At 40.6% G+C, this 14170-nt stretch overlaps 1 protein-coding gene across 5 annotated transcripts in view; it reads right to left on the bottom strand.

The window, feature by feature from the left end:
• Positions 1–1534: 1534 nt before the first annotated feature.
• Positions 1535–14170, bottom strand: part of ABCC1 (ATP binding cassette subfamily C member 1) — a 184071-nt gene continuing 171435 nt past the window's right edge. For all 5 annotated transcript variants that reach the window (XM_056806199.1, XM_056806200.1, XM_056806198.1 and 2 more), the window contains 5 exons: positions 11721–11867; positions 11006–11164; positions 8759–8925; positions 4004–4198; positions 1535–3312 (listed from right to left, as the gene is read on the bottom strand). In XM_056806199.1, the coding sequence (XP_056662177.1) occupies positions 3204–3312; positions 4004–4198; positions 8759–8925; positions 11006–11164; positions 11721–11867 (777 nt within the window). In that variant the 3' untranslated portion in view covers positions 1535–3203. The remainder of the gene's footprint in view (positions 3313–4003; positions 4199–8758; positions 8926–11005; positions 11165–11720; positions 11868–14170) is intronic.

The following is a 14170-nucleotide window of genomic DNA, read 5'->3' as shown; positions in this document are numbered from 1 at the left end:
TGCTTTGCACTTAACAGTATGCTGGCTAGTGACCTATTTTGTACTGTCGACTTGTATCATTTTACTCTTTCCACCTGTGGGCCATGTTCCCACAGCTAGACTGTCTCGTAACAGGGATGTGATGTTTCCTTTTGTACTTCTTCCAGTGTCCACTATAGGACTGGAAACATAGCAGGTGTTCAGTGAAAGAATACTTGTTAAGTTAAAAAGAATGAATTTGTAAAATCCAGAAAGCTCAAAATGTAAGGTGGGCTCCTAATTTTTCTCCTTGGGCATCCCTTGCTCAACTGTCTCTTAAAAAACAATCCCAGCCCTGCCACCCCTTAGAGAAGACACATCTTTGATTTTGAGGTCAGCAACATGATTCGAAGTCTGCGTCTCTGATTAAGTGGGAGGAAGCTCTCTTTGCTTTTGGATATCACTGCAGTCTCCATCTGAAACAAATATACACCAAGGAACCACGTTTTCTCCATTTCTTTCAAAGAACACATGGGAGGGCACAACTGGCTCAAATGCTGGCTGGGAGTTAAGCACTATCAAACATTTCTTAGCAATAGAGTAGAGGTCTGAAGCAGTTGTTCTCTCTGGAAAAAGTTGTGGGCAGATCTGGATAAGAACGCGCCATTTTATACCTCTTGTACAAACAATGATGACAATAATAGCTAGCATTTATATAGTGTTTTAAAGTTTGCAAAACTCTTAAAATATTATCTCATTTTACCCTTGCAACAACCCTGGGAAGAAAGCTTTACTATTATTCCCATTTTACAGATGAGAAAAACTGAAGCAGGCAGAAGTCGAGTGACTTGCCTAGGGATATAACCTGAGACAAGATTTTAACTCGAATCTTTCTGATGCCAGGTCCAACATTCTATCTACTGTGCCATCCAGTTGCAGGAGCATTTGTGGGCTCTTTTAGTCAGCTGGTCAATAAACATTATTTAGCACTTATTATGTGCCACGTATCATGCTAAGCACGTATCTAAGCAAGTAAACATCTACAGTCTTTCTTTGGCACTCACCGGCTCTAGTTTCCACGGTTGAAGTATTGGGGACTAGCAGTTAATGATATATTCTCTCTCAACCTCACAATGCCGATTCAACTTTCACCCAGATCCTGAGATTTCTCCAACCTCAATGCCAGGAATAGTTTGCAAAGACTGCTTGACATCTGAACTGAGGTTTAGGCTATCTAGGGCCAATATTCTGGTATTTACAGTGCCTCGGATCTGGAATTCCAAATTTGGTATTTTCAAATCAAAGCTTCACCACCCAATGGCCAGACCGTCAGCAGCCTGGGTACAATAGCACAAGTTTATTGGAACCAACCAATCATCTTGAGTCCTTTCCACATGTCCATCTGCTGCTTTCTCCTCATCCTTAATTACTTTGCCCATGCCCTGCTTTCTCCCAGTATCCTATTCTTGACAGTTCCTGCTCAGGTGAGCTGCTACAAAGGGCATTAACACCTTAATATGATTTTTAGGATGTGTTTGGGATTATTGCTGGAACTTTTAAGAAATGGGGACAACCATTTCAAAAAAAAGAGAGAATTTTTTTTACTGCAAATTATATGCAAATGTTCATATTTCCAGTGTATTCATTACAAAAAGATACCCAAGAAAAACTTGGTTTATCCAACTTTAAGGAATTATATAACTTACAAAAAATAAATATATTTTTTTCCCATCTTAGAGAAGATACTTCTCTGGTTTTGGGGTGAGCAACATAATTCAAAAGTCTGCATCTCTGAGTAAGTGGAAGGAAGCTCTCTTTGCTTTTGGATATCACTGTAATCTCCATCTGGGATAATATACACTAAGAAACCACGTTTTCTCCATTTCTTCCCAGGAACATACAGGATAGCCTATCGGCTCAGCTGCTCGCTGGGAATTAAGCATTGTCAAATATTTCTAAGCAACAGGGCACAAGTCTCAGGTGGTTGTCTTCCCTGGAAGAAGTTGTGGGTGGGTCTGGATAAGAGTCCAAGACCGAGAGTCAGAATTTTCACTCCTACTTCCATCAACAGCATCCTAGGTTTCTGAAGTCAGGAATTCAGAATTTAAAACAATGCGTGTAAGAATCAACTGGGTTCTTATTCTTTAAAAAAAAAACAACAACTAGTAATACTTGGGACATCCATAGTCCTCTTCTCTCTGAGCATTTCATAACCATAAACTGGTCCTTGAACATTTCAGTGACGTGGATCCCTAGAGTATTATACCCATTTAGAGATGGAAAAAAGGAGGTAGGGAAAGGAAGAAGGGACAGAGAATTCAATGAGTTCCCCAAGGCAGAGAAGTCAGTAATAAAAACCTCAAGAGTACTGGATAGCTTTGTACCCTTTCTGTTTTAGATCTGAAAAATCAACAACTTCTGCCAAGCTTCTTGGATGAACAGTGAGGTGACTGGGTCAATTTGGCTGCCTCTAGCTTCTGGAGGAAGTCCTCTCAATGTCAGTGCACTTCAGAAGGTGTCCCATGAGCGCAATTTCTGAAGTATAAATTGCACGAGAGAATAGACAGTGAAATGAGACAGGGAGGGTTAAGAAGGAAACTCTCTCACTTCCCGGGAAACTGTCAGCCACTCTACTGCAACCTGGTGAGTACAGTATAAGCAAGTACAGTAATTAAAATCCTCACCAAAAAACTGCAAACCAGAAAAATCTAGCATGGTGGAGATGCAGCAAAGGGGAAATTAAATCAGCAGCCTCGGTGAGGATATAGAAGCAAGTAAACTTCTTGGAAAAGTCAGAAACTTAGAGCTTTAGATCTTGAAAATATTTGAGGCAGTCGATTGGATTTGGTCACTAGCTAGCTAACTATGTGCAATCAACTTCTCCTGAAGACCAACTTTCAGAAGAAATCCTCTGAAAAGAGCAGCAAAACTGGGAGGATGTGCTCCATGAGGCATATGTATGCATAGTGATGTGGGGGGAAACAATGGAGTCTGGGGGACAGGGCTGAAGCATTTATGTAAGGGATGGTGTGTGTGGCAATGTAAGCAAGAAGGTCCAAGTAGCATCTGTCCCTTGTTCACCACAGAATCCGAGCAGGCGATGGATAGAGTCAGAGTGAGGTGGCTGCTGCCGTTTTTGGTTTGAGGAGAGGAAGAGTAAGGAATTATAGTACACTCGCTGAATCTTCTGTGTCCAATGCACATCAGCTCAGTTTGGTTCTGGCAGGAGGAGAAAACCGCAGCCCTTACACCAAGCCCGCATCTTTAGCCATGCTGTAGAAAATGCCCTTCTTCTGCAGGAGTACAGGAGGGGAATCACACTCCACGATTTCTCCTTTATCCAGCACAATCACCCTGGAGTGGGACAAAATTGGGGGGGGGGAGGGAGGGAGAGAGGAGGGAGGAGGAGAAACACAAGGGGAGGGGGAGGGAAAGGGAGAGGAAGAAGGAGAATGAATATTAGAACCATGGACTTGTGAGACGTCTACCTCATAATGTTATGTGTCTGAAAGTAAAGGGGAGGTTGGAAAGGAGTAAGCATTTATATAGTATCTAAATGTGCTACGATCTTTTACAAGTATCTCATTTGATCCTCACCACAACCTTGAGAGGTAGGTGCTTTCAAGAGCCCCATTTTTCAGTAAGGGAAACTGAAGCAATCCAGAGGTTAAAAAACTTGCCCAAAGTTACAGTGTTTGAACCCAAATTTGAACTCAGGTCTTTCCAATTTCAGGGAAGTCACAAAACCACCAGCTACTCCAAGTTTAAAAACAAACAAACTTTCCAAAGTGGAAAGACTATGAGAGGAAATTATATCAATGATCTAGGAGAGGATATAGAAGCAAAAGAAACTTCCCAGAAGAGTCAGAAACGTTGGACTTCCGATCTTGGAAAGATCTGAGGCAGTCAATTGGATATGATCACTAGTTCCTGAAGACAAACTTTCAAAAGAAGTCATTAGTTGCTATTGGCCATTTGGCACAAGCCTAGTGGGAAAACCAACCATACAACAGACCAGATGCCCAGAGAAAAAGCTGGCCTTTACCTTGTATAGTCTAGGATTGTGTTGAGCCGGTGAGCTATGGTGAGGACAGTACAGTCATCAAACTGTGTTCGGATTGTAGACTGAATAAGGTTGTCTGTTTCAAGGTCTACTGCAGCAGTAGCCTCATCCAGGACCAAGATCTTGGTTTTCCTTAGCAAAGCCCGGGCCAAGCACACAAGCTGGCGCTGCCCAACACTACATTCCACAGGGAAGGAGAAACAAGAGAGTGAGGGACATATCAGAACACAACTTAATATACATATACACTGGCCAAGACAGACCTCGATGTGGAGAGGAAAAAAATACATCCTTTCTCACATATTCCAGACAAAGGAAATTTTCCTGGTGAATTTATCATTGTGATTTCATTATGCTCAAGGTCACTCTCCTTCCCTCCCTCCCTCCCTCCCTCCCTCCCTCCCTTCCTTCCTTCCTTCCTTCCTCCCTCCATCCTCCCTTCCCTCCTCCCTTCCTTCCTTCCTTCCTTCCTCCCTCCATCCTCCCTTCCCTCCTCCCTTCCTCCCTTCCTCCCTTCCTTCCTTCCTTCCTTCTCTTCTATATTGGAAGCAACACTAAGTATTGGTTCCAAAGCAGAAGAGTAGTAAGGGTTAGGCAATTGGCATTAAGTGACTTGCTCAGGTCACAGCGCTAGGAAGTATCTGAGGTAAGATTTGTCAGCTCACATTCAATACACTACACAAGATTTTAAAAACAGTTTTCAGGGGCAGCTAGACGGCTCAGTGGTTTTAAAGCCAGGCATAAAGATCGGATGTCCTGGGTTCAAACGTGAACTCAAGACTTCTTGGCCTGTATGACTCTGAACAAGTCACTTAACTCCAATTGTTAGACTTGACAATTCTCCTGCCCTGGAGCCAATACGCACTATTGATTCTAAGACAAAAGGTATGGGATTATTAAAAAATTAAAATGAAATTTGAAAAAATAAGTAAAACATTTTCCATTTTAATCAAACAATCAATCAATATTTAGTATTAGTGTACGGAAAATGAGCTGACACTTTCTAGCTGTGTAATCCTAGGCAAACACTTTTCATTTTAAATGTGCAATCAACAAGCATTTATTAAGAATATGCTATGTACCAGGAACATTTTAATATCACTTTCAATAACTTTTCCTATAGAGAATAAAGTAATTTTTACTAAAAATAATATAATATTAATTAATATCTGTATATATGGTGGTAGGAATATCTCCCAGAGTCCCCTAACATGTGAGATGGGTTACTACTTTTTCTTAAAAGGCAATGAAATTGAACTCAAAGCTTTCTTGGCTCAGGGGACTCAAGATCAGACTATTGACAAACCTTCCTGGTAGCCTGAGTACAAAAAGTCATTAGAAGCTGATTTGTCTCGGCTTTGGAACTTTGTGTTAGCAGACCTGAAGCACAACCAATACTAGATGACCAAACCAGGAAAACTGTATTGAACTGACTGTCTCCTCAATATCTTTTCCCTGCTCTGATGACTTAAAAAATGTTTAAACGTTTGTCTTGTGAGCAAACATTAAAAAGAGAAATCTTGAGAGAACAGGAAAGTTATTTCCTCAGAGAGTTGAACTGTGGGACTATTTCCAGAATTAAGGAAAAGTTGTAGAGATAATCAAAGGTGACTTTTTATTCATTATACAGCTAATAAATGGTACCAGGCACCGCCCCCACTCCAATCCCCAGACTGAGTGCCAGGCACAGCCCCACCACAGACCTTATGCCACGCCCCTCCCCCCATGCTGGGTACACCCCACTGCACCCTTACCCCATAGAGGGAAGGGAGAAAGCCCTCCCATTGGGCTGCTGAGTGGAGGGGCAAGAGGCCCAAGCTCTCTGCTCCTCTCCAGTTCTGCGGCCTTTGAGGTGCCCACCTTACCCACATGTGCTCCCATTGGCAGCTGGGCAGAGGGGCAGGGAATGTGAAAAATGTCCGCAGGCACAATGGAGAGGGGGAGGGGAGCAGCTCCACTCAAGTCCCTCTACTTTCTAGTAACAAATGGGGGGGGGGGGGGAGAGGGAGTGAGGAGGAGAGAGCATACTGCATGCCATCTTTGGCACCCATTCCATAGGGCTGCCATCACTGGTATAGCCAATAACTGATTTCTATTTAAGCCTAGGAGATAAGGTCTAATACACACATACATATCTGTGAGTCAATACCTATAATAAAGGAAATTTATAAGTTTATTTAATAAGTACTATTTAACCTAGTGTGGTGGGAGCTTATGATTAATTGTTTAATCATTAAGAAGGATGTAATTGTAATAATTAATGTAGAAATACAAAGCATACCCTTTTATTACCTGAGAACCCAGAATGACAGAACAGGAAAATGAGCCAGTAACAGTTCAAAACAAGGACCATCTTCTTACCTAGACTACCTTTGGGCAATCCTAGCAACTGCTGCATTAAATGTTTTCTTGATGCTTTTCATTTTCTCAGTTCTTCCCTACTGCTATGCCAATGGATACAAATTAACAACCTCACCACCCAGCCTGGCAAATGATATATCCTTCTGCATTTAGAGTATGTGGCATCTCTGCTAAGAGGAGGTGATAGTTCACTGTCAGTACTTATAATTGTTCACTACATCAATAAGGTTTAGTGAATAAGTAAACCACAGCAACAAATAAGAGTTTTGTCAATATTGTTAATGTGCCATTACATTAATTTTCCTGATTATGCTTACTTTTGTTGTTCAGTCATTTCAGTCAAATTCAACTTTTCATGACTGCATTTGGGGTTTTCTTACTTGAAATACTGGAATGGTTTGTCATTTCCTTCCCCAGCTCATTTTTTATAGATGAGAAACTGAGGCAAACAGGGTTAAGTGACTTGCCTAGGGCAACACAGCTGGGAAGTGTCTGAGACCGAATGTGAACACTGAAAGAGGAGACTTCCTGTCTCCAGGCCCAGCCCCTTTATCCACTGTGCCACCTCGCTGTCCCTCTGCTTACTTTACTCTGCATTAGTTCATAAAAGTCTTCTCAAGAATCCCTGAATTCTTCATTGTTTCTTACAAAACAATCATATTCTATTATGTTCATATATACCATAATATGTTCGGTCATACCCCAAATAGACAAACACTTGTTTTTTTTTCCAGTTTTTTGTTAATATAAAAAGTATTGACATAAAAATACTTTCCACCCTTCTGGGATATATGTCCCATGGTAGCATCCTATAGGGGCTTTCAATCCCCATGAAACAGATAGGAAAAGTGAAGCAAGCCTGGAGAACTTAAATGAGGTTGTGAGAAGGAATTAATGGAAAAGGCAAAAAGATTCCCAGCCAGGTTGATTTCCTGTTCACTCATGGAGCCTGTGGACTTGTCCTTATCTGAACAGGCAAACTTAAGAGGCCTAGAATTGTCCAGCTATCTCGGGTTTTCTTAGGAGCTCTGTGAAGCATCCCACCCTACTTCCTGGAGTCCTTGGTGTCAACCTTCACTTTAATGCTCTGTGTTAAAATGACCAATTGTGACCCCCCAAGAGCAGATGGCAAAAGACACTTCCCTCTTCTCAGCAGAGTAAGAAAACTACAGGTACAGAAGTTTGCATCGGTTGCCAGACCTACTGAAATAATTTTCCTTGGCATGAGGGAGGATCAGTGGAGGAGGAGGATGGTAAAAAAACAAAAGCTTAACCCGACTTTTAAAAATGCCTCTATAGAACAGAAGTTAGTATGGGACTCTTGGCCCAGAGGCAGCACTTAACTTCTTTGTCTAAGTGAAAGAATACTGGGTCCAGGCATTCTGGGTTCCAATGGACAGTCACCATTTTAACCCAATCCTAAAACACAAGAACAAGAGTGACTGTAGCAATAATATATATATTAGGGTAGGTGAGATGAATAGGAAAAGCCCGTTACATCCACCTCTTTATCACCATCACAATCGCTTTATCTTTGGAAGTGTGAAGATTTACAAAAAAAAGCATGGTCAAAAACACCATTTCTGATGACAATCTGAATCCCCAGCTAGGATTTTAGCTTTACATTTCATTTGAGTAAATACAGGTCTTCCTGCAATGAATTCTAGTACGACTGACCTATACCAGGATACAACCTCAGAACAGCCAAACTGCTGTGGTCCTTGATCTAATCCAAACCAACGGACATCAGGACACGGCAGTAAGGAAGGCTCTCCTTTGATCCTAATTTGTCCTCCCCCCATTCAAAGGAATGTGACTTTTTTTTTTTAACTCTAACCTTCCACCTTAGAATCAGTACTGAGTATTTGGTCTAAGGCAGAAAAGTGTTAAGGGCTAGGCAATAGGGGTTAAGTGACTTGCTCAGGGTCATACAGCTAAGAGATATGTGAGGCTAGATTTGAACCCAGGACCACTTGTTGCTAGGCCTGGCTTTCAATTGAGTCACCTAGCTGCCCTCAAACTCTGACTTTTCTTTTTAATAAGATGTTTTATTTTTCCAATTACACATAACAATTTTCAACAAATGTTTACTGAAATTATAAGATCCAAATTGTTGTCCTCCCTCCTTTCTGTGTCCCCTCCCAGAGATAGTAAACAATTTGATCTGTGTTATACAAAACAAACTTTTAAAAGAGTTAACCTATTTAGTTTAACTTTGTTAAACACTAAATGTTTTACATATGAGTTGGCCCTTTATTTTGTATGCTTTTATCTTTTGTTGTTAACAGTTTTTGAAATTTAAAATTTTATAAATGTGGTGTTGGGTTGTTTTGTTTTGTTTTTTAAAGGAGGAGAAGGCCACAGCTCTGACCCTACCTCAGGTTCTCCCCTCCTTCTGTACACTCGTGGTTCAGCTTATCAGGAAGAGATGACACAAAGTTCTTCAAGTGAGCCAGTTCCAAAGATGTCCAGATATCCTCATCTGAGTACTGATCAAATGGATCCAGGTTCATGCGCAGGGAGCCGGAAAACAACACTGGATCCTATTCAGAAGAAAGTTTGGAATTTACCATGATTCAAGACAGAAGATGCTAGAGGAGCTGACCTAGAAGCTCAGAGAAGTATATCCCTTTGTCATTAGCTAAAAGAGGCTTCTAAGACAGATCTCATTTTCCATCCAAGGAAACTGAGGCCTGGAATGGTTAAATAACATCTCAGGGTCACCCAGGTAGTAAGTTTCAGAAGTGGGTCTTGAAACCAAGGGGCTAGAGAGCAAGAAGAGCTTTTTCTGCTCCTTACCACATATGTAAAAATAATCCTATTCATGGGAAAACCAGAAGGAAGCACATCCAGTAATCCCTCATTTTGGCTTTCAAATGAAGAGGGGTATATAGAGAAAGGGCAGATCAGAGACTGTTCTTTACCATTTGAGCACTAAAGGCTCCAGCATTTCCAAAGTCTGAGCTGCATGTATAAGGAAGGAGTGATGTAGGCCACAAAAAATTGCACATATTCACATTCCACATCTGAACCAGCCCATTTATGGTATTTAGGGATAGCGCCATGGAGAGTAATAACAGCTCTCATTCATCAAGCACTTCACAGTTTACAAAATGCTTTCCTCACAACAATCTGGGTAGAAGGTAAAGCAAGTACTATTACCCCATTTTAGAAATGAAGAAACTGAGGGCCTAGAAGCAAGAAACAGATGTTGTAAACTATGCAGCGATTTATAAATGTGAGCTGTTGCTGTGGGGAAGGGGCATGCCAAGGTCCTGCAGAAAACGAGTGATGGGGCCACAGCTCGAATCCAGCTCCTACGGTTTTAAGCCCAGAGCTCTTGTCACTACTCTGTGAGGGCAAACATTTAAGAAAGAGGCCAAAGAGCAAATACATTTCCTCTATGGTTCCTGCTGGAGGATGTTTGGCCCAAAAATGTCAGCTATCCCTATCATTTATCATTCCTCCTATCCTCCAGTCACTGTTTATATGTGGCATTTGACTTCTGACTCCAAAGAAGTAAGGAAATTTCATCATCAGGCAATTTCTTTCTTATATATCATTGACTACAATGGAGTCCCTCTACATCCCTATGTCTACAGGAGGTTAACCCAGGATGCTGATGATAAACAGTAACTTTAAGAGCTTATTTTGAGCCCACACCTGGCACCATTCCTGAATTCAGACCTGGCTAGGGCCTAGGATCACCCAGGCAATCCAGCTCCTTAAAACAAAACAAAACCTTACTTGGAAGAGGAAGTACTTGATATCTCAAAACAGGGTTGTAGTTCCTATAAGAATAAATAAATCCTTTAAGTCTGACCTTTAAGTCTCTCTGTAATTGGACCTTGAACCTTGATTCTCTACTCCTTTCCTATATAACCATTTCCAATTCTAGTCAACTTGTCTTAATCAAGACATATTGTAGAGGCAGCTACATGATTCAGTGGATAGAAAGCCAGTCCTGAAGACAGAAGGTTGGTTCTGAGTTCAAATTTGTTCCTCAGACACTTCCTAGTTGTGGACAAATTACTTAACTCCAATAGCCTAGTCATTATCACTCTTCTGCCTTGGAACTAATACTTAGGAATTGATTCTGAGACAGAAGATAAGGATTTTTTAAAAAAGATACATTATGCTCCCTTAGGCCAATGGAAACTATAATGGTATATTGAGCTTTAGATGAAGTTTAAATTATAGAATTGAAGTTATATTAAAACTCTTAAGACAATGATTTATATGTAAGCATTAATTTAAAAAATGCTATTTCAAGCTGTATGTCAAATAGGGTAGAGACTTTGAACTAAAAAACAGACGACTATAAAAGATTGTATTCCTAGTATTCTGTGTAAAATATGCAAATATATTTACCTGAGAAAAATTTTATATAAGCACATGTAACAATAAAAAATCAATTAAGAGCATTTTCTAAAAACTTGACAGGGATGCTACAGAGAGAATTCATATAATGGGTAGGAAGGTATAATAAGATAACCTCTAAGATTTCATGTCCAACTCTATGATCAAATTCACCTAAGATAGAAAGATAAAATAATAATTTAAAAAGTCAACCTTCAGCAATAGAAACTGTTCAAATGTTGGCCCTCCCCCTCAGCCCAGTACCTGAGGGATAATGGTGATCTTGAATCTGAGGTGATGAAGCCCAATCTTGGCGATATTGATACCATCAATGATGATCTCTCCTCCTGCAGACTCGTTGATACGAAATAAGCCAAGGGTGAGTGATGACTTGCCTGCTCCAGTCCGACCTACAATCCCAACCTGTTGGATAAGACCAGATGGAGCTGACTGGATGTTGGGCTCCCCCAGGGGACCACACAGGAATGACCCCCACCCTCTCCCCTACTACAGTTCCAAATGTATTTACTAACAACTATTTCTGCATTGGCCAAATCCACACTAGTAGCATTCCCTTTTGCTCTCAAAGCTTTCCAGAGACAGCTTCAAGGCATTCATTCTCTTCTTCCAGAAATGATTAGGGGAAAAGAGGTCATTCTGGAATCTGCTTCAGTAAAACAATAACTAGAGTGACAATGGTACTATGTACATCTTCCTGGGCCAAAGCTCAGTCACTTTTGTTTCTGCAAAGGTTTGGTAAGGAAGACCACTCAATCAATTAGAAGTTGAATTGGAAACTTATCTGATAGAATAGTGACTTTAGTCATTGTTTTCATTTGCCTGGCCTGTGGCCTTTTAGCTAACATTCTTTAGGATCTGGTCTACATTTCCTTTGAAAAGGCACTTTAAAAGCTAGAGAAACAACTCATGCAGATCAAGAAGAGGAAGACCAAGGTCAACGTGGACAAATGGCACCTACCTTCTCCCCTCCTTCAATGGTAACATTGACATGTTTCAGAACCAAATCTAAGTCCTCCCGATACCGTAAACTGAAGTCTCTGAATTCCACTCGGCCCTGCTGTGGCCAGTTAGTGGGAGGGGCTGCTTCTTCAATACACCATGGAGCCTGAAATTATAGCCAGGGAAGATAGTTAGGGGAGAGATCAATCCAATTCAGCAAGCATTTACAAAGAGCTTACTCTGATCCAGAAATTCTGCTAGGCACTAAGGGAACAAAGAAAAACAGTCCCTACTCTTCAAGGAGCCTACTAGAGGGAAATAATATATACACAGATAAGTATATACAAAAGGTATATGAAGTAAATACAAAATAATTGGGGAGAAGGGGAGACTGGAAAGGAACACTAACAATTTGGAAGCATCAGGAAAGAAACAAATGTTGAAAACAGTCAAGATACATTCAGCAGCAAGGCCAGGATCCAAATGAAGCCTTTGAACTACAGAACAATGTTTGCATAAACACAAGATGAGAATTTTAGGGTATTTCTGGAAGAAACTAATTTATCATCTCTCCTGGACATTCACCTTGCTCAAGACCAAAGGTCTCAAAATACCTTTTTGGTTCTCAGATTCTAAGCGTTTGGATTTTTAGGTAATTTCCATATTTCTAAGATATCTTCCGTGCTACTGGGAACCAATACTGGAGGCAAAGCAAAGTCTTTCCTCATTAAAGGATCAAAAAAAAAATTTGAGAAGAGCTGGAAGGAGAAGGGAACAAGTTCATCTTCCTAACCAAAGCTACTGAGACACTTAATTGCTCTTTATTCTGCCCCACCACTCATTCTCAAACTCTCTTTCCACTTCCTAGATCATATGAAGGGAGCCAAGGCTCCCTTCCAAGAAATGAAGATCAGAGAAAGCATTCTAGTACTCCTTAGATATCCATCAGGAAGTGAACCACAATTTCTTCTCTGGTCCTGAGTAAACCATAAACTTCTAAGAAACTTCTGATTAAAAGCAGCAGTCAAGGACTCAAAAGTCACCCACAAGTTGCACATTCCCATCTCTACCAGAGAAGTCTTTAAATCAGGGGTTAGAGTATTCCATTCATCTTGTTTCCTTCCCCATTCATAGCCCTAAGAAATGACACTATTTTCTAGTACAGAGCATCAAATTCAAATAGAAAGTTCAAGCTCTCCGTTTCCCTCTTTGTCTTTCTCTCCTCACTCCCTCTTCTATCTTAGTATTAATTCTAAAACAGAAGAGTGGCAAGGACTAGGCAATCAGGGATAATTGACTTACCCTGGGTCACAAAGCTAGGAAGTGTTTGAGGCTAGATTTGAACCCTGAATGCATTCTTGCTATTAGCTGCTCTTTAGAAAGAGATTCCTACAGGTCACATCCTGACTTAGAAAATTCTAAATTAACATTCTATCCATTGTACTCTATTTTTATTTTGTTAAACATTTTCCAATTACATTTGATAGACTGCCAGTGAAACAGACAGTTCTGTTCTAATGGATGCCACTGGCAAAGCTGTTGTTGACATGAACTTATAGAAATTCAGAGCTGGAAGAGCTCTGACATGCCATGATAATATCAGAACCTAAGATCTGGTGGCAGAAGGGGCCTCAGAGGCCTAAGCCCTTCTTTTATGGAAGAAGAAACTAGGTCTCCGAGAGATTAAGAGACTAGCCCTCAATCATGCAAGCAGCAACTAGAGGAGCTGGTATTTTAAATCAGATCATGTGACTCCAAGTTCAGCACTGTTATCGTTGCAGCACACGACTCCAAAATGCTTTTTCTTCTTTTTTGGCAAGGCGGAGGCCTCTCTTGGCAGTTTTGAAACAGGGAGGAAGGGAAAATAAAAGACCTTTCTTCTCTGATGGTAAAAGAAATCTCTCATTAACAGAGTTAAGGTGGGTAACCTGATGCTTTGACCGTAGTAGGCACTCAATCTTTGTGAACTATACTGGACAAGGGCAAGGAACTCAAGATTAGGAAGAGCCTTTTAACTCTGAACCGTTTGTTACTAAAATGATACAACCTAGGAAACTTTTGAGTCTGAAAAAAAGAATCAGAGGCAATTAAACTTGGTGCTACAGTAATACTTCATTTATCTACAGTCCAAAGGGACTCATGTAACTGAATTGCTTGGAAATCTGTTACATTGTAAGCTTTCTTTTTCCTTCTTAGCAACATATAGAGGACATAGCGTAACCTTTCTGGGTGACTCAGGATAATTAATAGCTCTGAACATCAATTACTGTATTTTGCTGAAATATGAAATACAAAGAAATCTTCAGGGAATTCTGAGGTTTAGGATTACTGAATCATTTCACTAAAAGGCCCCTGGAGGCACTGATGTTTTTTAAATTCTTTTTTTTCCTTGTAGCTTTTATCTTCTTCCTGTTATTATTACAACCTACTTTAAAAAAAAATGTTTTACTGTGCTTTGAGCTGAAAAAC

This window comes from Monodelphis domestica, chromosome 7 (assembly GCF_027887165.1).
Source record: "Monodelphis domestica isolate mMonDom1 chromosome 7, mMonDom1.pri, whole genome shotgun sequence".
NCBI classification, from domain to species: Eukaryota; Metazoa; Chordata; class Mammalia; order Didelphimorphia; family Didelphidae; genus Monodelphis; species Monodelphis domestica.
Note: the sequence above shows the minus strand (reverse complement) of the source record. Positions and strands in the feature narration are given on the sequence as shown.